Below are 26,080 nucleotides of genomic sequence, written 5' to 3' on the forward strand. Positions count from 1 at the left end.
TCAAAGAGTAATAATCATTTCATAATTAACTTCTTTCAGTGGCATATCTTTCACAATTCCAAGATTCATTCATCATCAGTCGAAACCCCACAAGACGGTTTTCCTTTTTATATATACAACATATACTTTGAATATAATTGTTACTTGGAGCACAAAACATAAATCTACTCAGAATACCACAGAAGCAAGTACTAAGGATTGGAAAGTGGTTACCTCTTGCCTGAACAAGGAATAACAACCAACAATGTGGCCCCGTGCACCAACAAGACTCACAATCGGTCTACACAAGCACACAAACACACAACCATCATGTATTAGCTTTCAAACTAATAATGTGGCCAAAACAACATTTGGGGACACAAAATTCCTATCTCCCATCAAAACTCTACCCAACTCAAAGGGTATAACTATCAAGGCAACACTCCATGGTCATACCAATCCATTAAAACCTTAATTCCTTTCCAAACATCAATTAAAATTCATAACCTCAAGGACCCACTATAGGAATTCTACACCCAAACATCTATTTTGAACAATTGAAGTTCTAACAACAATCTAAACCGATTAAACATCCAATTTAACCCTCCTTAACATAACCCAATTCGCAAAACTCAGAATCAACCTCTACATTATCAACCTCAATCCCAAATCTTCCATTTCCATAAACCCTTGCTTCAAAAACTCAAGATCCTTTAAGTCTAAGAAAACTACACCGATTAAATACTTAGACTAACCCAAAGCAATCAATTAAACTCAAAACAATCGGTCAAAAACCTCAATTCCATCACAACTTAGAAAATCCTAGGGTTCCACCAAAAATCCTCAGAAATTCTAAGAAAGAAAGTAGATTAGAGGTTAAAATCACTTACTTGAGGTAATGGATCCTTAGAAATGCCCCCTCCAAGCCAGAAATTCGAAACCCTAGCAGAGCTCCTCTCTCCTCCTTCAGATTTTCTAATTTTCGCACACTGAACCCCTCCCGCGACTATATAGATTCGGGACCTTTCGCTGCGGCGAACCCATATCTTCGCCGCGGCGAACTAATCCCGAGAGGGATTACTCGCCTGAAAACCTGACTCCGTCATGGCAAACTCCAATCTTCGTCGCGGCGAAAGCTTCTTGAAAGGAAACTCTCGCTCGCCTAGAAAAACTTCGCCGCGGCGAAACATTCCTGGAAGGATACTCTCCTCGGAAACTCTCGGTGCACCGCTGCGAAGTAAAACTTCACCGCGACGAACATACCCTGAGAGGGGTACGTTCACCTATTCCTCCAACATACCTCAAATCCAACCCAAACACCAAGATCAAGATTAAATCGCTAATCTATTCTCAAAATCAACCAAAAGAGGCTATTAAAACTTGATAAAACTCAGGATGTTACAGTCATCTTGGACCATTAAGTTTAATATGTATGCACAACATCTAACGTGAAACAAATTACTGCTTAGAGGTAATAAACTACGAGGTGATAAAGTGTCCCTAAGAGCTCTTAAACAATAATCATTATAAGAGGCATTGACAATTGACATAGAGAACACTTTGTTTTCAATACCCCAAGCCTTCAAACATTTGAAAATACCATCTACCACTCAAAACTTGCTTTTGAAGATTCTACCCCGTGTCAATGAAATACTCGGTGATAACCATGTATTTAGCTACTTGGTGAGTTAATTTTCATATATCAGTAGTCAAACTAATCTTATTTATACTTTCTAATAAGCCTTCAATTGTCTTTTCTCTGCCTTATATATGGCCAAACAATCATTTCTTGCTATCTTGCGAGATATTTTTTAAAATTCAGAATTTGCATGTTGGAAGCCCCACATCCAAACTTTATCCTCAACAATGTTAAGAAGATGTTCATCCACTATGATTGCAATAGCCATTATTTCCCTCATATTTTCATTAGAATATCTAGCAGCTGATGCCAAAAATGGATTAACGCTTAGATTGGAAGGTTGAAATGGAATTGTGCGTTGCTTGTTTTGCAAAGAAACAAGCAACTTCCTTTGCAAACAGACTCTAACATGTCTCCAAAGACGGGTAGTGCTAACTCCCTTCTTTGAGTATGCAAATAGTTGTTTGCACTCCTTGCATTTCCCTTTGACCCTATTATCAGTTTCAACTTGATCAAACTCCTCCCAAATGGCTGAGGTTTTTTGCCTTTTCTTTTGAATAATACTATCATTAACACCATTTTCTTCATTAGTTTGTTGACTAAATTCTGTTGATTCACTAACCTCAATAGCATTAGGAGGAACTGAATTAGATGAAATTGTTTCACTCTTAAATAGAGATGACATTAACTAGAAATGAATCATAAAGCATATATTAGCATTTCATTGTTGATGCACAATATTAGTCGAATAATTTGAAAAAGTAATTGAAAGCAAAAAAGAATCATGTATCAACACATAGCAAGGACGAATCATCTATCAACAGTCAACACATAGCTTCTATCCTCAAGTACATAGCATATAAGCGTTAAAAGCTTCCTCATAAACAGGTGAGACAAAGATTAAAGCCAATTAAAAGCTTCTGTTTTAACATATTTCAAGCAAGACACTTTTTGAGGCCAGACAAACAAATTTTTTTTTACTGTCCTTGATAGAGAGAATTGATCTAATAATATTTTGAATAGTTAAAGAGAGAGATCACTAAATAGCATTTTGTTTCAACACATTTCTGAGCCTTCTAAGCCAACTAACCAACAATGAAAATTTCATAGATCATTATAAAAACCAGCAGAGCATTTAATTCGAATGAAACCTGTAGAAATTAAATTCTGAGGAAAGGTTTGTTTGATTCGAAACAAAGATTAAAGCCAATTAATTATGAAGGAACTAGGAAGCTTACCTATTGATGAACCATGAGCTAGATGAGGACTAAGGAGGAGGAGGCCAGAGTCGACACTGGCAATGGTGTGGCTTGTGAGGTCGGACCATTCAAGCTCAGAGCTGGAGAGTGACCACAAGAGGAGTCAACACTGCTGATGCTGTGGCTTCTGACTTATGAGGTTCAACCGTGTGAGCTCAGATGTGGAGAGTGAGCGGAGCCAGTGAGCACAAATTGAGAAGTGAAAATAGAGGGAGGAGACTGGAGATTGAGATATTGAGAGTAGAGCAAATAAAGAGCTGGAGACTGGAGATTAAGAGCTGCAGCGGCTGTGGAGTAAAAGAGGAGTTGAAACGTGAAATAAAGAGAGGGAAAACCTAAGGGTGGAGGGCTAGAGGCGTGGAGCCATGGAGACGTGGAGTAAATAATTTTTTTGCCAATTTACTTAACTACGTTTAAAATTAACAAAACGCATCAGTGTAGTGTTAAAGTTGTTATCTTCTCACACACCCACAGGTCTTGAGTTCGATACTTATTTTTGACATAATGACAATACATAATATTAAAAAAAAACATAATAAGCTTAGGCTGCCTGATAGGCCTCATAGGCTTCTCATAGAGCTTGGGCCTAGCCTGTTAGGTGAATAGGCCTTCAAAAAGACCTAAGCCTATACTTATTTTTAACAGGCTTGGACTGACCAGGCCAAATGCAAGCCAGACCATAGGCTGCTGGCCTGTTTCCACCCCTAGTGGCGACCATGTTCATTCCTCGTCATGACTCTCTTTGACAAAGATAATGGGAGTGGGGTAGTTCGAGTATGACGATGGGAAGAGTTGCTTAGATTGAAGAAATCCATGCCTCCCTTCCCCCCGTTTTTTTTTTAAATTTTTCTTTTGCCTGAATACTAAAATTGCAATTGGATACTGTATCATCAAAGTGAAATTTTGTATTTTTTTTTTAGATTTTCAAATTTTAAGTGGTATTTTCCCAATATCATTCTTTGAATTTTTAATAAACTAATAATATTAATTATTTAATATTAAAATATTGAATCTATAACAAGATACGTTATTTATTATTACAAATTCAAATTATATACTTTAAATTTAAGAATATTTTTAAAATCATAATTCTAATTATTTCTAAATTGTGTTTTCGGTAATCTAACATCAATATCAGTGAAAAATACAATTTACTTAAAACAGAGTCATAAACTTTTAAATTACAATAGCGAATCCCTTTCCCTTAAAATCAATTGAACTAAGGCCAATAAATGATAATTAATAAACTATTATTATTATAATTTTTTTGGGTGAAGTACTATTATTATTTGTGACACCACCCATTCGACTCGTGATACGACAACAGACGATCAACATTTTGAAATTCACATGTGACCCTTAATTTCGGCTTTTTCTCCTTCATGGGTCCCACTACAACAACCTTCTTTGGTCCCTGCCACCACCAACCCTTTTTATTGTCGATTTGTTTGGAAAATCATTTTAAATATTAAAAAGACTTTTAAAAATTATTAAATTACTCTGAAAAGTTAATTAAGGTGATTTTAATAAATGGATATTAAACTTATTTAAAACTGAAAGATATAAAATTTTAAAGTGATTTAGTGTGATTGCAATCTTTTTTATATTTTAATTTTTTAACCAACATTTTATTTTTGATATTTAGCTCATTCTTTATATGTTCAATACTTCAATTCCAAATTGTTGCAGTGAAATATATATTTTGGGACAATTGTTTTTAAAAAGAATCTCTAAAAAGTAACTATTGAATTTTAAAATTCTAAATCAGAAATTACTATAAAAATGTATTGTCATTTGTTTTTTGAGTAGAGTTATTTTCTTTACGAATATAGTATCCAATGTTGATTTGAAATTTTAAAATTTAACAGTTATTTTTTAAGATTTTTTATTTTTTTAAATTGCTTTTTATAAATAACAGAAATTGAGCGTCAGACTGAGATCGAAATGACACGAAAGTTTCATATTTAATTTGTTAAAAAAAGACATTGAAAGTCTTGATAATTTAATTTTAAACAGCAATAAAAATTCTAAAATAGTTAGAAGTATTTTATTGGGAAAATGACAGATAAAGCCACTCCAATATATACAATTCCAGTTTGGGTCCTGGAATTGTAGAAATGACAGATTGGGTCATTGACCCAATCTGTCATTTGTATAATGAGGGCAAATGGACAAATTCGCCCTTCTGATGTAAAAGCAAAAAGAATTATACTGAAGCAAGGAAATGTCGATGACACTTATGGCTCTGTAGAATTATACTGCAGAAAGGTGGAGAACGTTGGACGGTGGGACCTTGGAAGGTGGTTGAAGCAAGCAAGGTTAGTAATTTCTCACACCACAGTTATCGTCTATTCATCCTGGGGTCTAATCACGGTGGTTTTGTTCTTCATTTTGAAGTATTGTGATTGTGGGTATGGTTGGGTAGACGTTCTTGGTCTTGAAATCTAAATGAGGTTGAAAAAAGCAAGTGAAGTAATTTTGTGCACCACAATCTTCGTCTTTTCATCCCCTACCATGATCATTTATCAATATGGGTCTATCAACGTTTTCTCCGACGAAGCTGATACAGTAAATGGGGTTACGTACAAAGGTCGAAGCATGCGTACTTATAGCGTTTCGTTGGTATAGTGAAGTTCGTATTTTTATTTGCCTGAGCTGAAGCATTTATCCATAGGGGTTTGTTGCTTTTTGGTAGGGTTTACAGTGATTAGTGTTGGGGAATGGAGGATTGTTTTTGGGAGAAAGTCGAAGCTGATTGCATGACATTGAAGTTTGAGGCATGACAGTTATGATAGGGTAGATATTATAGTTAATAGCTAATGTTAAAGTGTGAAAGCATAAACTAAAGTTGTTAATGAGTGAAGAGGTACTGTCATTTATCTTTATTTAAAGAAGTGAGAAAATATCATTATCGGTGAACTAACGTAATGATTATTCAATTGTTTCAGCTTGGCTTGCACAATGAATTGTAATATTGGCTCCACTCCTGGGAAGGAATTATTTTGTTACTTTCATGTAGATGGAGAATTTGTTATTAGTCCTGAAGGTCAAGTTAGATATCATGGAGGCAGAGTACATGCAGAAACGATAAAAGATGGAATGACACTTGAAGATTTAAGGGCAACTATATCAGAATGCAGTGGTTATGATGGTAGCAGTTGGGACATGAAGTATACTGTCAAGTATGATGAGAGGACATTAATTAATCTTGTTGATGATAGCGGAGTTAGAAATCTTTTTGTGCATAATGACATCATTGCGCATGTGTATGTATCATTGAAAGGCAATGAGACTGAAAGACATAAAATCAATGATCAAGAAATGTAAGTTATAAATTTCTTCTGGTTGAAGTTGTTATTTGTTGTGCTAATGTAGTTAATGTGGGAACAGATATTGTTAATATGCTAACAATTGTAGTTATCGTGTATGCAGAATTGAGACAGAACCACATGAGATGACTGATGCGCAAATGTAAGTAAAAAATTTTTTGCTGGTGTAAGTTGCTATTTGCTGTGCTAATGTAGTGAATGTAAGAACAAATGTTGTCAATATGCTAACAAATGTAGTTATCGTGCATGCAGAATTGAGACAGAACCACATGAGATGACTGATGCACAAATGTAAGTAAAAAAATCTTTACTGGTGTAAGTTGCTATTTGCTGTGCTAATGTAGTGAATGTAAGAACAGATGTTGTGAATATGCTAACAAATGTAGTTATCGTGCATGCAGAATTGAGACAGAACCACATGAGATGACTGATACACAAATGTAAGTAAAAAAATCTTTGCTGGTGTAAGTTGCTATTTGCTGTGATAATGTAGTGAATGTAGGAACAGATGTTGTCAATATGCTAACAATTGTAGTTATTATGTATGCAGATCCGAAATTGAAAGATGGTTGGGATTGTCACGCCAGGAAATGGCTGTATCTTATATCAGTTTGGGAAACGATTATGAGCATGTGAGTCATGAAAGTACTGCTGAATGCATTCCTTATCAAGTCTCAAGTGGCTCACATGTAGGCAGTGATGGCCCGCATGAAGGCCCAAGCTCCAGTGGAGGGAATGCAGTGGCACAAATTACTGAGATGAACTATAGTAAATGGTTGGAACTTTTTACAGGCGTGGGGCAGAAAATTGCACATGCTGGTTTGTTTAGGGAGTATTTGTACAAGTTTAGCATCGCACATAACTTTAAGCTTAAATTTTTGAGGAACAGCAAAGAGAGAATGTCTGTCATTTGCAAAGTGGAAGGTTGTCCATGGAAAATATGTGCAAGTGCATTGGGGAAGAATGTTCCATATCTTCGTGTCACCACATTCATTAATGAGCATGTCCATAGTGCCCAAGATAATTTGCAAGTTAGACAGTGTGCAAGATCTAATATGACATCCTGTATAATTATCGATGAGGTGAGGAACCATGTTGACAAGCGGGCAAGTGAAATAAGGACAAAATTGCAAACAGAATATGGTCTGAATGTTACATATAAACAGGCATATAGGGCGAAGGAGAAGGCAATAGAAGACATACATGGTAGACCTGAACATTCATATATGTTAATACCATGGATATGCCAAAGGCTGAAGGAAACCGATGAGAAAACAGTAGCTGAATGGGTAGCTGGTCCTAACTACAGATTTGAGCGTGTGTTCATCGCATACGGGTGTTGTATAGAGGGTTTCTTGGCTGGTGCTAGACCCGTTCTGTATGTTGACGGAACTCATTTATCTGGACCATATAAGGGAACACTCCTCGCAGGTTCAGCATATGATGCAAATAATGAGCTGTTGCCTTTTGCAATGGCTATTGTAAAGGGAGAGACAATTGATGACTGGACTTGGTTTATGTCTATGATTAAAAAGATAGTTGGCTCAAAGCCATTAACTATTGTGTCAGACCGTCATAATGCCATAATAGGAGCTGTACAATCAGTGTTCGGTTCTGACAGGCATGCTTATTGTTATAGGCACGTTAAGGAAAACTTTTGTGCAGAGTGGCTGAAATTGAACAGAGGTAAAAGGAGCAGAACACGCTCCAAAGAGGATGCATTAATGCTTCTTAATAAAATTGCATGGGCTAGGGTTGACGATGAATTTGACAAGGCAATGGCAGAAATGAGGGAGTTCTCTCCAGAGTTATTTGACTGGCTTAACAATCATGGGGATGTAGATAAGTGGGCTGTGAGCAAGTTCCCATATAAACGATGGGATAATATAACCACCAATATTGCTGAATCATTCAATGCTTGGATGGTCAAGGAAAGAAAGCACAATGTAGCCCAAATGATTCATGAGCATCGTGAGAAAGTTGCGAAAAAGATGCAAGCATCAAGTGTGGCAATGACAAAATGGAAGAGTTGTATAGGGCCAAAGATAGAGACCAAAGTAAAGGAAAATGTGGAGGTTAGTAAGCAGTTCATTACAACAGATTATGGTAGGGGAAATGTCAATGTCCAAACCTCACGTGGACACCACCGAGTGAGTCTCAGCTTGCACCATTGTAGTTGTGCAGAGTGGCAGATGACGGGGATTCCATGTAGGCATGCTTGTGCAGCGGTGAAAACTGTCCATGGTGATATTTATGATTACATTGAGGGATGGTACAAATTTTCATGTCAGCAGAAGATTTATGGGAGGTGCATGATTCCGGTGGTCACAATTGACATGCCAAATTTAAATGACTATAGGATGGAGAATATATCTAATCAAATTTTGCTGCAACCCCCAATCACAAGTCGGGCTCCTGGAAGGCCTAAGATTACAAGGCATGAGTCACAATACCAAGACAAAAAGATATACCGCTGTACTCAATGTCATCAAGTTGGACATACTAGAAGGACGTGCAAAAACCCAAATCCAAGTTGATTTGGGATGTACACCATGTGATGCGTCATTTTTTTGTTAGCACTGTAGGGCCATTTTTTTGATTGAAAAAATGTAAATAGTTTAATGTATTGGCCATGTTGGTTTTTGGTTAATGGCCATGTTGGCATTATGTTGTTAGGTATGTTTTTTGTTGGTCAATGCTTTAACTGTTATTGTTATATCATTGTAATTACTGTGGACGGTTGGGTGGGTGATGTCCTTGACAATGAAACATTAAGTGGAAGCATTATCTTAATGTCCACTTGTCATGAAACATATGTAAATCAGTTATTGTGATGTATTTGATGATTATTGGTTAATGACTAAAGTGATGTTGTTATTCTCTATTCTATTGTTGAAGTTGTGATGCATTTGCTGTCATGTTATATTTCCTATCTACAATTATGCTACTGTGAGTAGTTATTGGTGCATGACAAACGTGCATGTAGGTAATGCTTAAACACTTCTAGTGAATTGTTGATCAGATGTGGGTAATAACCTCATCACTTGTACTGGCTCTCAATGAAACTCCTCACGGGCCATTTCTGCGTACGTTGATATAGTAAGTAGTTATTTTCTACACCGATGTAGGTAATGCCTACACACTTCTAGTGAACTGGTGATTAGATGTTGTTAATAAGGTCATCACTTGTACTGACTCTCAATGAAACTCCTCATGGGCCATTTCTGCGTACGTTGACATAGTAAGTAGTTATTTTCTACACAGATGTAGGTAATGCATACACACTTATAGTGAATTGTTGATCAGCTGTGGGTAATAACCTCATCACTTGTACTGGCTGTCAATGAAACTCCTCATGGGCCATTTCTGCGTACGTTCATATAGTAAGTAGTTATTTTCTACACAGATGTAGGTAATGCCTACACACTTCTAGTGAACTGGTGATTAGATGTTGTTAATAAGGTCATCACTTGTACTGACTCAATGAAACTCCTCATGGGCCATTTCTGCGTACGTTGACATAGTAAGTAGTTATTTTCTACACAGATGTAGGTAATGCCTACACACTTCTAGTGAACTGGTGATTAGATGTTGTTAATAAGGTCATCACTTGTACTGACTCTCAATGAAACTCCTCATGGGCCATTTCTGCGTACGTTGACATAGTAAGTAGTTATTTTCTACACAGATGTAGGTAATGCCTACACACTTCTAGTGAATTGTTGATCAGCTGTGGGTAATAACCTCATCACTTGTACTGGCTCTCAATGAAACTCCTCATGGGCCATTTCTGCGTACGTTCATATAGTAAGTAGTTATTTTCTACACAGATGTAGGTAATGCCTACACACTTCTAGTGAACTGGTGATTAGATGTTGTTAATAAGGTCATCACTTGTACTGACTCAATGAAACTCCTCATGGGCCATTTCTGCGTACGTTGACATAGTAAGTAGTTATTTGCTACACAGATGTAGGTAATGCCTACACACTTCTAGTGAATTGTTGATCAGCTGTGGGTAATAACCTCATCACTTGTACTGACTCTCAATGAAACTCCTCATGGGCCATTTCTGCATACGTGGATATAGTAAGTAGTTATTTTCTACACTGATGTAGGTAATGCCTACACACTTCTAGTGAATTGTTGATCAGATGTGGGTAATAACCTCATCACTTGTACTGGCTCTCAATGAAACTCCTCATGGGCCATTTCTGCGTACGTTCATATAGTAAGTAGTTATTTTCTACACAGATGTAGGTAATGCCTACACACTTCTAGTGAACTGGTGATTAGATGTTGTTAATAAGGTCATCACTTGTACTGACTCTCAATGAAACTCCTCATGGGCCATTTCTGCGTATGTTGACATAGTAAGTAGTTATTTTCTACACCGATGTAGGTAATGCATACACACTTATAGTGAATTGTTGATCAGCTGTGGGTAATAACCTCATCACTTGTACTGACTCTCAATGAAACTCCTCATGGGCCATTTCTGCGTACGTTCATATAGTAAGTAGTTATTTTCTACACAGATGTAGGTAATGATTACACACTTCTAGTGCTTTCTCAAATCGAACTAGTGAATGAATATAATTATTCATTGCGCACCACTAACTACAAATCAGTGACTAGTTATTTGCTTAAACGAATATAGGTAACGATAAAAATGTTATAGTCATCCTTTAAATAGATCTAAGTACTGAACTTAATAACAAGTCGTAACTTGGTAATCACCCAGAATTTTACTATGTACATTACCGGTACAGCATCATCCCCTATGAAATTACATGGTTACTATTGAAGAAACCTTTCCAAATTGTCCTATACACATGTAAATACTAATTCTTGACACTCTTATTGAGTTGATCGCTGTCGTTTGCTTTTTCTAGTATCTTCTTGTTCCTCCAATAGTGTTAAGGCAGCATCACGACATGCATTGTTAGGATGATTAACCATCCACCACATTAGATCACGCCTGAATTGAGCCACTTGATCCTGCACAGACATTGAGTTCCTCGTCACATAAGGCAATAATCAATCACAACAAACAATAATTAATTACATAAAACGTACAGGAGTATAATTAAGCGCTGCCTGTGGATGCCACGATTTTAACCATAGCATAACATAGACTCCACAGTCCTTGCTGCACACAGCATGTCATGACGTGTTAACAATTTTGCCCAATAACATCCAGCCAACCAATCAATTTAAAGAACAAAAAAGTTAATCACACTCACATGTTGTTTTGTTTTGCAACATCAGGATAAATTATATCAGGCTTTGGCTTCTTCCCAATCAACTTTGGCTGAACCAATTCTATAATATCGTGAAACCGGTCCCGCTGGATAAAACAATAGCAATCAATGAAATAAAAATGGAACAGATTAATTATAAACAATAATTGGTACATACACAAATGTTGTGGAACTTTTCCATATCGTCAACAATTGTTCCCTTCTGCTTGTTCTTTTTCTTTGGCTGCCCACTAACATATACGTTCAGTGAATCCAGCACGTAGAAGTTCATGACCTTCGGCTCCAGCACAAAGCAGAACCAGTGTTGGTCTACAAGTGCTGGTCCCAAAATCAAGTCACAATCCCCAATGTTGTAACCAACATGTTCCTCTTGTAGTTCCTTCTTGCTCACTGCAACACTCCACCCTGGACTACAAAGTTTGGACTGCAAAATATGACACTATAAGCATATTGACGTAAACTATTGCTGAAATTAAGTAATATTACAGCAATCTTACCATCAAGTAGGCATCAAATATGTGTCGTCTAACTTGTCCACCCCCCTCTTTTATTTCTCCCATCAGCATGTGGCACACCATTGACATGACCTGTTTGACACATGAGAAAATTTTTAAGTTTCAGCTTGCACAACATCTGTTATACACAATAGCTAATCAGGTGGAGATTTCATTACATGGTTACTAACTCTATGCATTCCACCCAATGACCTTAGATCATCACGAGTTACATGGAAGTCATACAACTCAACCAACCTCCTGCAGATCAAGTAGTCATTTTGCTTACACAGGCCACAAAAAGTTTCATTCACATTTATTTAATAGCAATAAAAGGCTTACTTGTCACCATCAGCTGAACTGCACATTTTGGAGACAGTGATGAAAAATTTTTCCTTGTCATCCATCTTCCGGTTTGTTCTCTTCACAACCTTTGGCACAACCCAGGGAGACTGTAGTTTTGGGGCGGGCTTCATCGGCCTTTTCGATCTTCTTACTTGTTCTGCCTTGTCCGGTACTTCCTCTTCATCCGATGCTCCTCCTTCAGCATCTGGGTGAATGATGGTGATAGGAGATAATTGCAATGCTACTTGTTCAATATCTTCCTCTTCACCTTCTTCCTCCTCAATATCATGCTCAGAATCTTCATTTTCTCCATCACCATCCCTGTCCTTCGCACCATCATCTTCTGCATCACCATCCCTGTCCTTCTCACCATCATCTTCTGCATCACCATCCTTGTCCTTCTCGCCATCATCTTCTGCATCACCATCCTTGTCCTTCTCGCCATCATCTTCTCCATCAGCTTCACCTTCAAGTTGTTCTTCCTCATGGGGCCGTACATGCCTTTTATTGTTAGATTTCGGCCTGTACTCCCTTCCCAGCTGTACCTTCATCAGCTCATTGTCAACAATAGCCACAAGTTTGTTGCTATTTTCTCTAATCATCCCCACCAACCTCTCACGCAAATCCTTCAACTCCTATAGGAAACCAAAAAAATTTTCAGTATGTATTGTTATTTCAAAAATATTTGAGAAGGTTACAGAAGTTTGTAAACATGACATATTACTAAATAATATAAACAAAATCACTATTTAACAAGGTTGCCTTTACCGGGTCTAGATAAGGTACAGATTCGCTTCCTCCCTTATTATCAGGCACTCTAGCACGCCCTTCTGAATAGAGAAGTCCAATACGGCTCTTTCTTTCTTTATTACTCATTTCGTTGACCCTCTTATCCGTCCAGAATGATATGGCCTCAGTGTGGTCATGCTTTGCACTTTCAGTTATAGGAAAATACTCAAGCAAATATAGCTGTATCACCAATTAAATGACATTAACACTGTTACAGTGGCAAAACAATAACTAATAAAAAAAATGCATACCAGTAACAGGTATATGCATCCACCAACATTGCAGCTGCCATCCTGCTTCCTCACAACCCTCAAATAATCTTCCATCTCCTTCGACAGCTCTTGCACCACAAACGTAGCCCAATCATATTCCACAAATGAATCCTTTGTTGCAGCCACCACCTTTATTAGTCGCTCACTTACTCTTCCACTAGAAGTGGGGCATAACAGAGTTCCAAGTGTGTGGAGCATAAACAACATTTTAAATTCATCACCCTTCTTTTGTCCAGATGTTATCACCTTCAAAATATCTGTATAAGACTTCTGGAAATAATTAAGCCTAAGGCTTATAAATGCAGGGTCGTCCTCAGTAACTTCAGATGTCACCTCCCTTCTCCCAACATGGGGTATGCCTAGGAGCATTTGCACATCTACTGCATCCAGTTTTCTAGACATTCCCCTAATGAGAAATTGCTGCGTTGGTGGATCATATGAACGCATCATAGCAGCACAAATGTCTCGAGGGAGTCTACGAAGTCTCAACTCTAGCAACCTTGACAACCCCATTGCTTGAACCTCGTCTTTCAGATCCTTGTTGTCCTTAACATACGCTGCCAAGGAAATGAACTGTCCTAGTGCACTACGACAATGAAAAGGAAGCTGGTAGTTGCTCGTTGTTGCCTTTGGTGGCCTTGTTTTCTTTGCCTCATCTTTATATCTTTGTCTCTCTGATTCAGGCAGTTCTTTCCATGCCTTTGTCACTGCTTTAGTGCATTGGGTCACATTCTTGAACTTCTTCTTACACTTATTCATAAACTCAGTTCTAAACAGAAGCAACCCGCTCCTCACAGGTTTAGATGGACCTTGTTCATCAGCTGACATATTTGTTATCCTGCAATAGCCATCAATTTTCATCAACAACCATCATCACCTAATCCCTTCAAACATTTCTATAACAAGAGAACAAACCGAACGTCTCCAGTTGTAGACATGCAGGAAACCAGTTCAATTTCAATGACGTTTGCTCCAGATACAAAAATAAATCCTCAACAATTCAAATACATGATCTACGATGACTTAATAAGGAGCAGACCCAATTAGCAATCTTTTTGCTTGAACTGATTGTTTTTGCAACATGCATAGAAATAGTGGACTCTAATAATCAAGGATACATTATTTCCCTCCACCCTCACTCAGCAGCCATGCTTGACATAGAAGAACGACCTTAGATACTCTGTTCTACGGGTCTGTCTACTTCCAAAATAGTGATGCCCAAGCAAAATGATGCAATTGAACAATTATATATATTCATGTCAAACGAAATAGTTCAACCTTTAACAGAAAAAATTATACCCACAAGACAATGCAAATTAGAACTCATTCGTAATGATCAAAACACTTTAAGAGTGAGTTCATCAACAATAGCCAGAAAAAGTTCGGAATCCCCACAACATCAGTTCTGTAATCTCTATATTCAAATTACTTCCTCTGTAACAACCTCGCCACCTTGCCGCTAAAAGAACTTAGTGTCATTTTCTCGGATTTTTTCAGGAACAAAATTTTTTCCAACCGAATCAACAAACGCTCGCGATAACAGTATACGCAGAAAAACAGATTAACTACAAATGAAATGAAACAATGTTATTCGAGCCGAGAAAGAAATGAACGGAGAGAACCTGAATAAATTCTTTCACAGCCACTGAATGAAGGAAAGAAATGAGCGCCAATGCCCTAATTTCCCTTCTTCTTCTACCACCGGATTTGCTTCTTCTACCACATGCGACTGGCAGCCCTTTTCTCCCTTCCTGAAATCTGCCTTCTTCACAGAGAAAAATCGCTTCCTCCACGGTCTCGTTGCTTCCCGCCTCTTGCTCTGTTTCTATTTTCACTCAGCCGTCGCAAATTTGTCCTTGTTTAAAATTGAAATAAGGGCGAATTTGTCCATTTGCCCTCATTATGTAAATGACAGATTGGGTCAATGACCCAATCTGTCATTTCTACAATTCTAGGACCCAAACTGGAATTGTATATATTAGAGTGGCTTTATCTGTCATTTTCCCTATTTTATTTGTCATTTTTCTCACTACTTCATAGTTTCTACTTTTTCTCTCGTATTGGCCCTCTCAAAAGCCCCACGTTTCACAGCCACCAAACCCATCTTCATTGGGGGTAGGTGGAGCTCTGGTTCATGTTAGGCGGACTCCATTTTCTCGTTCTTCTTTGCATCTCAAATTCTCAGTTGGTTGGTGAAACCTGGGCTGTGACAGACTCCATCACCTACCAACCACCCCAGTCCCCAACCCCGAAATTAGTTGTAACCAAACACTTCTGGGACGATATAGCCAGAGAGAAACAAAGAGGATTGATCTTTGAGCACCAAAAAAGTGTGAGCCTTTGCAATGGCTCAAGTTAGTAGAATCCATAATTTAGCTCAGAGTGCTCAAGTTCTTCCTAATGCTTTCGATTCCCACAAGCCCAGATATTCCAGTTCCATTTCATTGAGGTCTCAGCTGTGGGGCTCCTCAAAATGTTGGAACTTGAAGCGTGGTAATGGATGCGCAGCTGGAAATCGCAAGGTGGGTAGGTTTAGGGTTTCTGCGTCAGTTGCCGCGGCAACCGTGCCGGAGATTGTGTTGCAACCCATTAAAGAAATCTCCGGTACCATTACTTTGCCTGGGTCGAAGTCTCTATCCAATCGAATTCTGCTTCTTGCTGCTCTCTCGGAGGTGACTTCTTGTTTTTAGTCGTTTGTTTTTGGAATTTTGATGTTCATATGCACGATATTGATTTTCAATTTCAATTCAATTTTATTCCATGCATGATAAAACAGTGATGCCCTTTTCAGGCCAATAAATGCCTTTTCTAGATGGATAAAACGGGCTATATTGAGAAATAGATGTGCATTGTGCACCTGTGCCTAATTAGCTTCACTTTTACAGCTTTCCTGAGTCTAACTGTGACGAGTCTAATCTTAGAAATTGCAAGCAAGAATCATATTCCAATAAAATGATTGGAAACTGATCCTCATTTTGTATATGATCACTCATTTCAGGATTAGTAGTCTTTCCGTGATTCATAGGCAAATTATAGCATTTATGAGAGAGTCTTAAATTAAAATGAGATTCTCAAGACTAGTAGTAGACAGTGTCATAGATCGCATCATGGATGAAACAATTATGTGAAGTGGAGAATGAAGATGGCTTGTCTCCACTTGTGTGTATGTGTGTTCAGCACACTAGTCCTCTATTTTGAAAGCTGCCTCAGATGCAAATGCAAATCCTTCTCATATTATATCTATTACTGCTGTTTCTAAAATTCCAACTACCCTCAGAAAAAACCCTATATTAATATGCACCTGATAAGAGCATTGTATTTTTGCCCATTTCAAGCATACATATATATCATAGGAGTCCATGCAATTGTTGGTGCCACAAAGGTGCTTTGTGAAGATTATCCATTATGATTTATTTTGGCATGGCTATTTTCCAATTTTCCAAGGAGCTGTTGGGATCATCAAGCTTAGTAAATAGTAAATCATGTCCCATCAACGATGGGATGGGGAGAACAAAATGAAAGCACCATTGTTATTATGTTGATTCAGAAAATCCATAAGATCACAGCAATTGCAAGTAAGAACGCTTTTGCAAGAAAATGAAGAAACTCCTTGAGTCTAGAATATCTAAATTTTCTTCTATAACTACGAAATATGCTGTTAAACCATCCATGGACAAAGCAAGACACAAACTAATGTTAATCAACAAAGATGCCCCCTTCAACATATCCTATCTTCCATGATAGTTTTTAGTGTTTTCCTTTTAAAAAAAATAAAATAAAATAAAACTTGCTGATATGGTTTTGGGTTGGAGGAAGTAATTATACTTTCATGAATAAGGACACTGATATATATATATATATATATATATATATGCATATATATAGTTTTTGATATGCAATTTGTGGTGTCCCATCTAATCTAAATACATTTGGCATGCACATCAGATATGATGAGTTGGATTTTAAAATGTGAATTTTTGTAAGCTTTGATTTTATTTTTCAATCAATGCTTGTCTTTTATTAAAGATAGGGGCTCTAGCTGGTAAAGCCTATTGGTATCTCTCTTGTACTTGATTGAATTAAGTAAATCCAACTGCAGGATTAAGAACTGATGAAATGGAGAGAGCTAGCTCTGATTGTAAAAATAAAACATTAATGGCTATAATAATCTTAAAAGCACTGTTTTTATGACTCATTGATACATTTTTTAGTTATCAACAGATCTATTTTTGAGTTCGGCTATGAAGTATCTATTTTTGTTTTTGTTTAGGGAACAACTGTTGTGGACAACTTGTTAGATAGTGAGGATATTCATTATATGATTGGTGCACTAAGTACCCTTGGGCTAAATGTGCAAGATAACAAGCAAATCAAACAAGCAGTTGTTGAAGGCTGTGGTGGGAGATTCCCCGCTAGCAGTGAATCAAATAATGAAGTTAAATTATTCCTTGGAAATGCTGGTACAGCAATGCGCCCGTTGACAGCAGCTGTGGTTGCAGCAGGTGGAAATGCAAGGTCTGTCATTTGTTAATTATAAAATTTTTGAAATTACTCCTATCAAATCATGTTCTGTAAATTTTCCATGCTATGGAGTAGTTATAATTTTCGGTATTTTTCCACCCACTAATTTAATTGAGAAAGCATATTTTCTTATAGGTTAGAACCTCGTCTGAGGTAATTACCGTAATGGACTCTTATTTTACTGATTGGCTTATTTTTTGTGGTCTAAATATCTAAGCTAGATAGTCAGACTTTGATCTTTTTTTTTTTTTTTTAAGCTGTGTTTTTGCTATATATTAACTAGAAAAGTACCTTATGTTCGTAGCACATGAATGCATTCTTTAAGAGAACTAAAACAGAGGGTTTCGCACTTCTTTAATTTTATCTGTCTCTTCTTCCTTGGTTGTCTGACACAATGAATTGACTTGTAGAATGTTCAATTAATTTCAGCTATATTCTTGACGGAGTGCCACGAATGAGAGAGAGGCCAATTGGAGATTTGGTGGCAGGTCTCAAACAGCTTGGTGCTGATGTCGATTGTATTCTGGGCACAAACTGTCCACCTGTTCGTGTGACTGGGAAAGGAGGACTTCCTGGAGGAAAGGTGAGGCTTGCACTATACAGTGTTTCATTGTTTTTTGGAGTGGTTTGTGGTCCTGACCTACTTCCCTTGTCTAAAAAATTTTAAAAATTTAAATTTTTAGTTTTGGCTGATAGGTTTATTTTGGTTTATTTAGATATATTGGTATTAGTAATAGGTACTAATTGAATATGTCAGAGTAGGATGTAGAGGAGTTTATATTGTAATGTATTTAGTTTTATTTAAATTTCCTTTCCTGAGCAAGATCTCATTTTTTCTTATGGTTGGATACTTGGTCGATTCTCCTTTTATTTTTTCCATTTTTCATCTTTCTCCTTTTTCTGAGTGGTTGAAGGGACTGCAAAATGCATTACTATTTAAAGAAAGAATGGATATCTGTTCAGGAATCAGAATTATGAGGATATAGAACGACTTCTTTCCAGTTTATGAATTCCAAATGATTAAGCTGATATCGAAAATCAGTTCATGGCAGCATAAAAAGTCCTATTTGTTATTAATCTACATCTACACAATTAAAAACCTTCACTCCATATTCTACCAGTATGCTGTAATGAGTGTTGTTTAACTTAATATGAATGTTGTTTTCTCTTGCAGGTGAAGCTGTCTGGATCAATTAGCAGCCAATACTTAACTGCGTTGCTGATGGCATCTCCATTGGCCCTTGGTGATGTGGAAATTGAAATTATTGATAAACTGATTTCTGTTCCATATGTTGAAATGACAATAAAATTGATGGAGCGATTTGGAGTTTCGGTGGAACACAATGATAGCTGGGATAGATTCTTGATCCGAGGAGGTCAAAAGTACAAGTAGGTTTCTTTGAATTCTGAGCCATATTGCTTTGTACCATCTAGTTGAAGTGAGATTAACCATTTTGTTTCCTAATCAGGTCTCCAGGCAATGCTTTTGTTGAAGGTGATGCCTCTAGTGCCAGTTACTTCCTTGCAGGTGCAGCTGTAACTGGTGGCACTATCACTGTTAAGGGCTGTGGAACAAGCAGTTTACAGGTATCTCTACTTGGAATTATTTATTGTAATGACTTATTTTCCATCAGCCTTTTTGGTATGTCTTCTATTTAAATGCTTGCTTACATAATTGAGCCTTTTCATTCTTCCCACCTGCTTTTATTGACAAAAACTCGCGAATCTTGCCTTTTATCATTTATCATTTCAGCAGATTCCTTTATCATTTTGATCTTTCAGAATCATGGTCATTGTGTGACCTTCTAAGCCATACCTGACTCTTTCTTTTTAAGCGTGTATTTACCTTCCATGCCTTGCACTTGCATCATTTATTCTTAATTCTTAATATACATTGCTCATTGAGGATGCCATTTACTGCATCAGAAAAGGATTTAAGAGATTTTATGAGCAGAAAACCTGTCTTGATGACATATTAAAAGTTCTTTCTCATTTGTTTTAATGTACTTGAGTGATTTCATTTTCAGCTTCTGTCTGTTGTGTTCTGTATGATTGCCCTTTGATCCCAAACCAGAGGATTCAAAAGAAATTGTAAAATGAAGAGATTTAATCTTGACCATTCTAGATCCTGTTATCAGGATTTGTTGGACTTTTTATCACATAAAACTAGTAATCTAACTAGATGGGCTCCTAATACAGAAAAATTTTGGCCATTTATGTAAATGACAAGATCCAATGCTTAGAATTTGCACCTGTCACTGTGAACTGGGGCTTGCTCTAGTTACTTCCCCCCTTACATACACTTGCCCTTGTATTAATGTATCTATGTAATTATATTTGTATTACTTATCACGTTGCTTTCTTTTGTTCCTAAATGTCCTTTTCTTTTGTTTTTGCTTGAGAGATATGTGAAATGAAGGAGCTTGATCCTTGAACTTGCCTTTTATCGCAAAGAACAAGTTATCATATATTAAACAGAAATTTGGTGTCTGTAAGTAGAAAACATTGCATAAATGACTGATTGTATCACATCCTATTCCAAATATTGACAAGGGTAAGCAAAGAAGGCTTGAATGGGGGGATAATGATCAGAAGTATGTTTGACCGACCTGCTTTGTTGCATCCATTGTCAAGCGATAAAATATGTTGTATTTACTTTTGCATTTTTGTACATGTGAAGTCATGCTTTTTTGTAACTTGATATTTCTTTTTCAAAAGGGAGATGTAAAGTTTGCTGAAGTTCTTGAGAAGATGGGGGCTAAAGTTTCTTGGACAGAGCATAGTGTTACTGTCACTGGACCCCCACGAGATTCTTCAGGTTATAGATTCTTGCAAGGCATTGATGTCAACATGAACAAGATGCCCGATGTTGCCATGACACTTGCAGTAGTTGCACTATTTGCCAATGGTACCACCATTATAAGAGACGGTATGATTTTTCCTCTCATACGCACCCTATAAACTGCTTATAAAAAAACTTCCAACGTATTTAATTACTGTGGGTATAACGCATGAATATTTGGAATTGGAATACTTTTTTCCACAATCTTAAACATTGCATGTACTCAAAAGCTTTTTATAGTGATATCATTACTTGTAGAAGCAGAAGATCGAGTATGTGTGTTGCATGGTGGTATATAAAAAAACAAATCCTCTGCTATGCAGAGCATATTGTGTAGCTGAGGTCATGTACAAAACAAATAAAGTTAAAAAAATAAGTGACAACATTCCTGTAATTATCGAATGCTTTATCATTCTTCCATGTAATCATTGAATTGGGGAAGTTATTGTTTCCTGTAATCTCGTCTTGTGATGCATTTAGTGACCTTCAATGTCATTTATCAAAGTCGCTCTCTGCTGACATGGTATTGATTTTTTTCCTCTAATTGTAGTGGCAAGTTGGAGAGTCAAAGAAACAGAAAGAATGATTGCTATTTGCACTGAACTCAGGAAGGTCAGTACCTTGCTACACCTAAATTAAAGAGAAATTGTTAAGTCAATCTTCAGTAGATGACTAGAAATCTTCCTTTGTTTGTTTGTTTTTTTTTTTTAAAAAAAAAAACTACATGGACTTCTAATGTATTTGCAAAACTCACGGGCTTATTCTACAAACGACCTCCCTTGATTTTTATTAAAATGATACAGACTTCTATATTTGAAGCGTGTACAATTCTCCCTTGGAAATAAAGAATTTATTCCCAGACTTATTCTAAGCTTCTCTTAAATTACAGATTGTCCTTCCATTTTTTAGGGAGGTTTGTGGACGTTTTGAAAAACAAAGGAATGTCTATATAATTTCAACACAACATAGACTTGTGTTGCATAATATTTGTTTTAGAGGTCTTTGTGTAAATAAAAACAAGATGCGTGTTGATAACCTTTTGAAAATAGACTGAATGTCAATGTGATTTTAGTAAATGAAAGAAGATATGTATAGATATTTAGGAATGAGATTCTCAGTGATTTACTTTGTACTTCTTTCAGCTCGGAGCAACGGTCGAAGAAGGCCCGGATTACTGTGTGATAACCCCGCCAGAGAAATTGAACGTCACATCTATTGACACATACGACGACCACAGAATGGCCATGGCATTCTCTCTTTCTGCTTGCGCCGATGTTCCGGTGACCATCAACGATCCCGGTTGCACAAGGAAAACATTCCCCGACTACTTCGATGTCCTTGGCAAGTTTACCAAGCATTGAATAGTCTTTGTACATTCATGGGAACTAGAGCAAGTTAAGATTTGGATCCTCTGAAGTACTTCATTTTGGTTAGGTAGATTGATGGCGAGACAATGGTACGTCCTACTTCTACGTGCACGAACCGTGTACCATCTAGAAGTGGAGCGTACTATTTTCTTCCTATCTCTCTCTCTCTCTCTCTGCGCTTCACATATAAATTGCTTCAGATGATTCAAATTTGAGGTAAAATTATCAGAAACAGTGAGGATATGGTTTGCCATTATTTTCCAGAAACAGTGAGGATGTGGTTTGCCATTTTTTCCCCCTTTATTGTATGTGCTTGCGACTTAATATAACTCATCTTGCTTTTGTATTGAAATAAAAGTAAGGTTTAGAAGAGATAGTATCTCTATTCAATTTCTTTGTGAGCATTATAAAGGACTACTCGGGTCATTTTAGTGTGATGGATCAGTGAAGCGTTCAAGTAATGTACTGGCCAAACCGAAAGTCTCGAGTGAAGAGAAGGTTGTTTAATGGGTTAAGGGGTATTTAACATTTTAAAATACTTTTTTAAATGTATTGGTGCGTCTAATACCCTCAAGTATTTTTTGAATGCTGAATGCACCTTAAAAACATATTTTAAGATGCTCGATGTATAAAAAAAAAAAACTTTATAGTATTGGATACTTGAAAAAAAAAACAATTTAGAGTGTTGGATATATTATAAAATATTTTACGGTGATGGATGTATTAGGAAAATATTTGGAGCGTTGGATAAACCTTAACGTTTGTTTAATCCATATAAACTTTTTTTTATTTTTTGGGTAAGAGTAGTGGCTTAAAGCTAAGCCACATAAATTTTGATTTGAGATTTTGTTTCTGCATTTGAATTAAAAAAGTTTATGTAAATCTTTCTATTAAAAAAAAGAAGAAGAAGTATTGTTTGTTTTGAATATTCTCTAGATAAAAGTTTATGATGCGATTTGAAGGTCAGAAAGAAATAACCAACATAAAAGCAAATTACTCTTGTATATTTTAACTCTTAATGTTCCTCTGTGTGAGGTAACTTCTAGACGCTGCAATTTAAAGGAAAATGGTCAAATGACAAATGATAAATATCATTTAAAAAAGAAGTTGTTTCCTTCACAAATCGCAAAATTACGAGCAACCTTCAAGCAACCTAATTGGGTCCTAAAGTTTGTGTGAAAATGACAAGCAAGCCGAGTTTTCTTTCTTTTTCTTTTTTCCCCTCTTTTTTTCTTAAATTTTATATTTGCCACTTTAAAGCTTAGTCAAGAAGTTAAAAAAAAAAATCCAAACTAAAAAATAAATCCAAACACAAGGCTTAAAATGGAAGTTAAAAAGTGCCTGCGAAATAAAATAAAAGAACGGCTCCAAGCCCGTGATCTGCTTCAATTAAAATTTTCCATAGTTATAATAAGGATAGACGAAATTATCTGGCATTACAAAAGATATAAAGGAGATAAAAGAGAAAAGAAAAAGTGGGAGTAATCATAAAAGTGGGGGGAAAAAGGTTATTGTTCAATGCTTGAGAAATCAACCGTTTAACTCATATCATGCTACCAAAATCAGTTCCATTGCTCATCAGGTGAGATCTGTACTATTTAAATACAGTTTCAACTATCTAAATTTAAAATTTTCAATTGACAATGAACTATATTTTTAAAAACTTGTAATACCTTGAATGTTTAAAAATAGGTAGGGTATGCCATTATGACATCCTAATATATTCATTTAATGAAATTTGACTAATACTTTGATTGGGATTTGGGTATATTGAATTAAATGAGAAGTATCATTATTAAATGGAATTTTAATTGGAGGCTCTAATGAAGAATTGAATAATCAATTTTGAATTTGAATAATATCTTATCAGAATTTGAATATATTAAATTTAACGAGAAGTATCATAATTAAATCGTATGTCAATTTGGGGCTTAAATGTAGAAATAAATAAATAATTTTAATTTTTTTATATGTTCTTCTTCATTTTTGAATCTCTAATACAAATCTTATTTGAATGAATAAAAAAAACATACATTTATAAGAAGTGAATCTTGAGCTACCTTAGATAATACAATTTGTTATAATTTAAAATTTAATCAAATATTTTAGTCTACACATCGTATTAGAAAAAATTTTCTAGTTCTTAAATAAAAAGTTAATGGTTTATTTTTATTTTGGAATCTATACACATTGTAGTATTTTAAAAAAACGAAAAATAAATATGAACTATCCAGAGTGGGTGCTGAGGAGCTAAACCAATTTTGTAGAGCAGAATTAAGCTTAGATCTCTTGCATTAATTATTTGAATCTTTTCAAAATAAAAATTCATTACTCGCTATTAAAGTAAGTAGGGGACAAAGAAAAAAGAGTTGAAGATATATAAATCACGTATATTTATACCCACTCTCATGCATTAAAAACTCAAAAAGATACCTTATATAATAATTAAAAAAAAAGGAGTAAATTGCATACATGCAAGCATACGAAGATGATCAAACGTGTATAGCCATATCTTTCATATCATAAACTCGTGAGGAGCTCAGCACCTTTTCACCATTATCAAACACAAAATTATATATAGCGAGCTGAGAATTCAAGCATGCAGAACCAGAACGAAAGCCTGAAGAAAGCCAAATATAAATAGGGAGAGGGAGAGAGAGAGAGAGAGAGAGAGAAATTAAAGGGAATACTAGTGAAACCCACTTTTTTTTCCTCTCTCATTGAAAGGCCTCTCTTAGTAATAAGCTTAATCAGTTCCCTCAACAGGAACTTCCTTGGCGGCTTCCATGTCTGTTTCCATCACTGGCTTCTTCTCTTCTTCTTCTTCTTCTGCAACTGATGATTCAGTTTCAGTGGCTTTCTTTCCTTCGGCAGTTTCTTTATTCTCTTCCTTCTTCATAGCTTCTTCTTCAACATCCTTATCGGCTTTAGCCTCCTCAGCAGGTTTTGCTTCTTCCTTTGTCTCTTTTTCTTCTTCAACTTTTGCAGCAACCTCGGTTATGACCGCTGGTTGTTCCGAGGCTGTTTCCTTTTCGTTGTCTTTCACTGCTTGTGCTACCTGCAAGATTTATTGATCATTGTTTTAACAGTTTTGAAAAGAAGGGGGAATGAGACTAATTATTTATATATATATATATATATATATTCATCGTCAAGCAGCATAAGCTGTTCATATGTGTCAGTGATCTGCTCTAGTTTTGGAGGGCTACCACCGCCATTAATGGAGCCACCGATCTCTCAGATCAGATCAAAGAAGAAGAATAAGTTAATGGAATGAAATGGAAGGAACGTTAAAAGACTAAACTACATCTATTTTTGAGAAATGTACTAAATCAGCAGAAAGCTACGTATATGTCTTTGATTTAATTTGATATAGACAGACAGACAGATAGATATGGGTACCTGAACACTGGCCATTTTGGGAAGAAGCAAAAGGAGAATTGTAGTGAATATGGGAAAGCAAAGAAGGAGGCAGAAAAGAGTGATGAGTGGGGTGAGGAAGATGACTGAGATAAGAGTAATATATATAGAAGTGTGATGAGCCACTGTAATGCTTTAATTTCTAGGAGGGAAGAGAGAGGAAGAGACAGAGATCGCTTGGAAGAATCTTTTTAAACTAGACGCCTCGCATGCTTAAAAGATTTCAATAAATTTGATTAAGAAATAGCATCTAATATGTTTAGGCCACATTTAAAGATTATTTGGTCCTAAACGTATAATTATAAGCCTATTTGGGATCACGATTGAAATTATTTATTAATATATTTTATATAAGTCGAGACAAAACTCTTTTGACATGTCTCGTATTTCATAAATTTAGATTAAAAAATTACTTATAAGTCATTCTAAACGGACTCTATAACCCTTTTGCGAAGTATCACTTACATTTTAAATACTCCATTCTTCATTCGCTCTCTTGCAAAATAAATTGCATTTACATATTTATTGTTTTTAACTAATTTTTTATTCATATAATTTGG

General features: G+C 36.2%; 2 protein-coding genes across 2 annotated transcripts; one reads left to right on the forward strand and one right to left on the reverse strand.

The window, feature by feature from the left end:
• The first annotated feature begins 15,715 nt into the window (after window positions 1-15,715).
• LOC114725976 (3-phosphoshikimate 1-carboxyvinyltransferase 2) lies at window positions 15,716-22,636 on the forward strand. Its single transcript, XM_028912534.1, has 8 exons — window positions 15,716-16,042; window positions 17,641-17,885; window positions 18,321-18,474; window positions 19,066-19,280; window positions 19,361-19,478; window positions 20,610-20,820; window positions 21,284-21,345; window positions 21,876-22,636. Exons 1-8 carry the CDS (start codon window positions 15,716-15,718, stop codon window positions 22,092-22,094), a joined length of 1,551 nt encoding a protein of 516 aa, XP_028768367.1. The 3' UTR covers window positions 22,095-22,636.
• A 1,909-nt stretch (window positions 22,637-24,545) lies between these two features.
• Window positions 24,546-25,642, reverse strand: LOC114725978 (major latex allergen Hev b 5-like). Its single transcript, XM_028912536.1, has 2 exons — window positions 25,503-25,642; window positions 24,546-25,158 (listed from the first exon to the last, which is right to left on the reverse strand). The coding sequence occupies exons 1-2, from the start codon at window positions 25,515-25,517 to the stop codon at window positions 24,847-24,849; spliced, it is 327 nt and encodes a 108-aa protein (XP_028768369.1). The 5' UTR covers window positions 25,518-25,642; the 3' UTR covers window positions 24,546-24,846.
• Between the last annotated feature and the right edge of the window lie 438 nt (window positions 25,643-26,080).

Source organism: Neltuma alba, unplaced genomic scaffold (assembly GCF_004799145.2).
Source record: "Neltuma alba isolate B1F8T4 unplaced genomic scaffold, ASM479914v2 tig00012318_pilon, whole genome shotgun sequence".
Classification (NCBI taxonomy): domain Eukaryota; kingdom Viridiplantae; phylum Streptophyta; class Magnoliopsida; order Fabales; family Fabaceae; genus Neltuma; species Neltuma alba.

Bases quoted from the DNA above. Each gene is read 5' to 3' on its own strand.
- LOC114725976 (XM_028912534.1), top strand. From the start codon at position 15,716: ATGGCTCAAGTTAGTAGAATCCATAATTTAGCTCAGAGTGCTCAAGTT. The intron at 19,479-20,609 runs GTATCTCTACTT...CTTTTTCAAAAG, and splicing joins GTGGAACAAGCAGTTTACAG to GGAGATGTAAAGTTTGCTGA. The intron at 21,346-21,875 runs GTCAGTACCTTG...TACTTCTTTCAG, and splicing joins TTTGCACTGAACTCAGGAAG to CTCGGAGCAACGGTCGAAGA.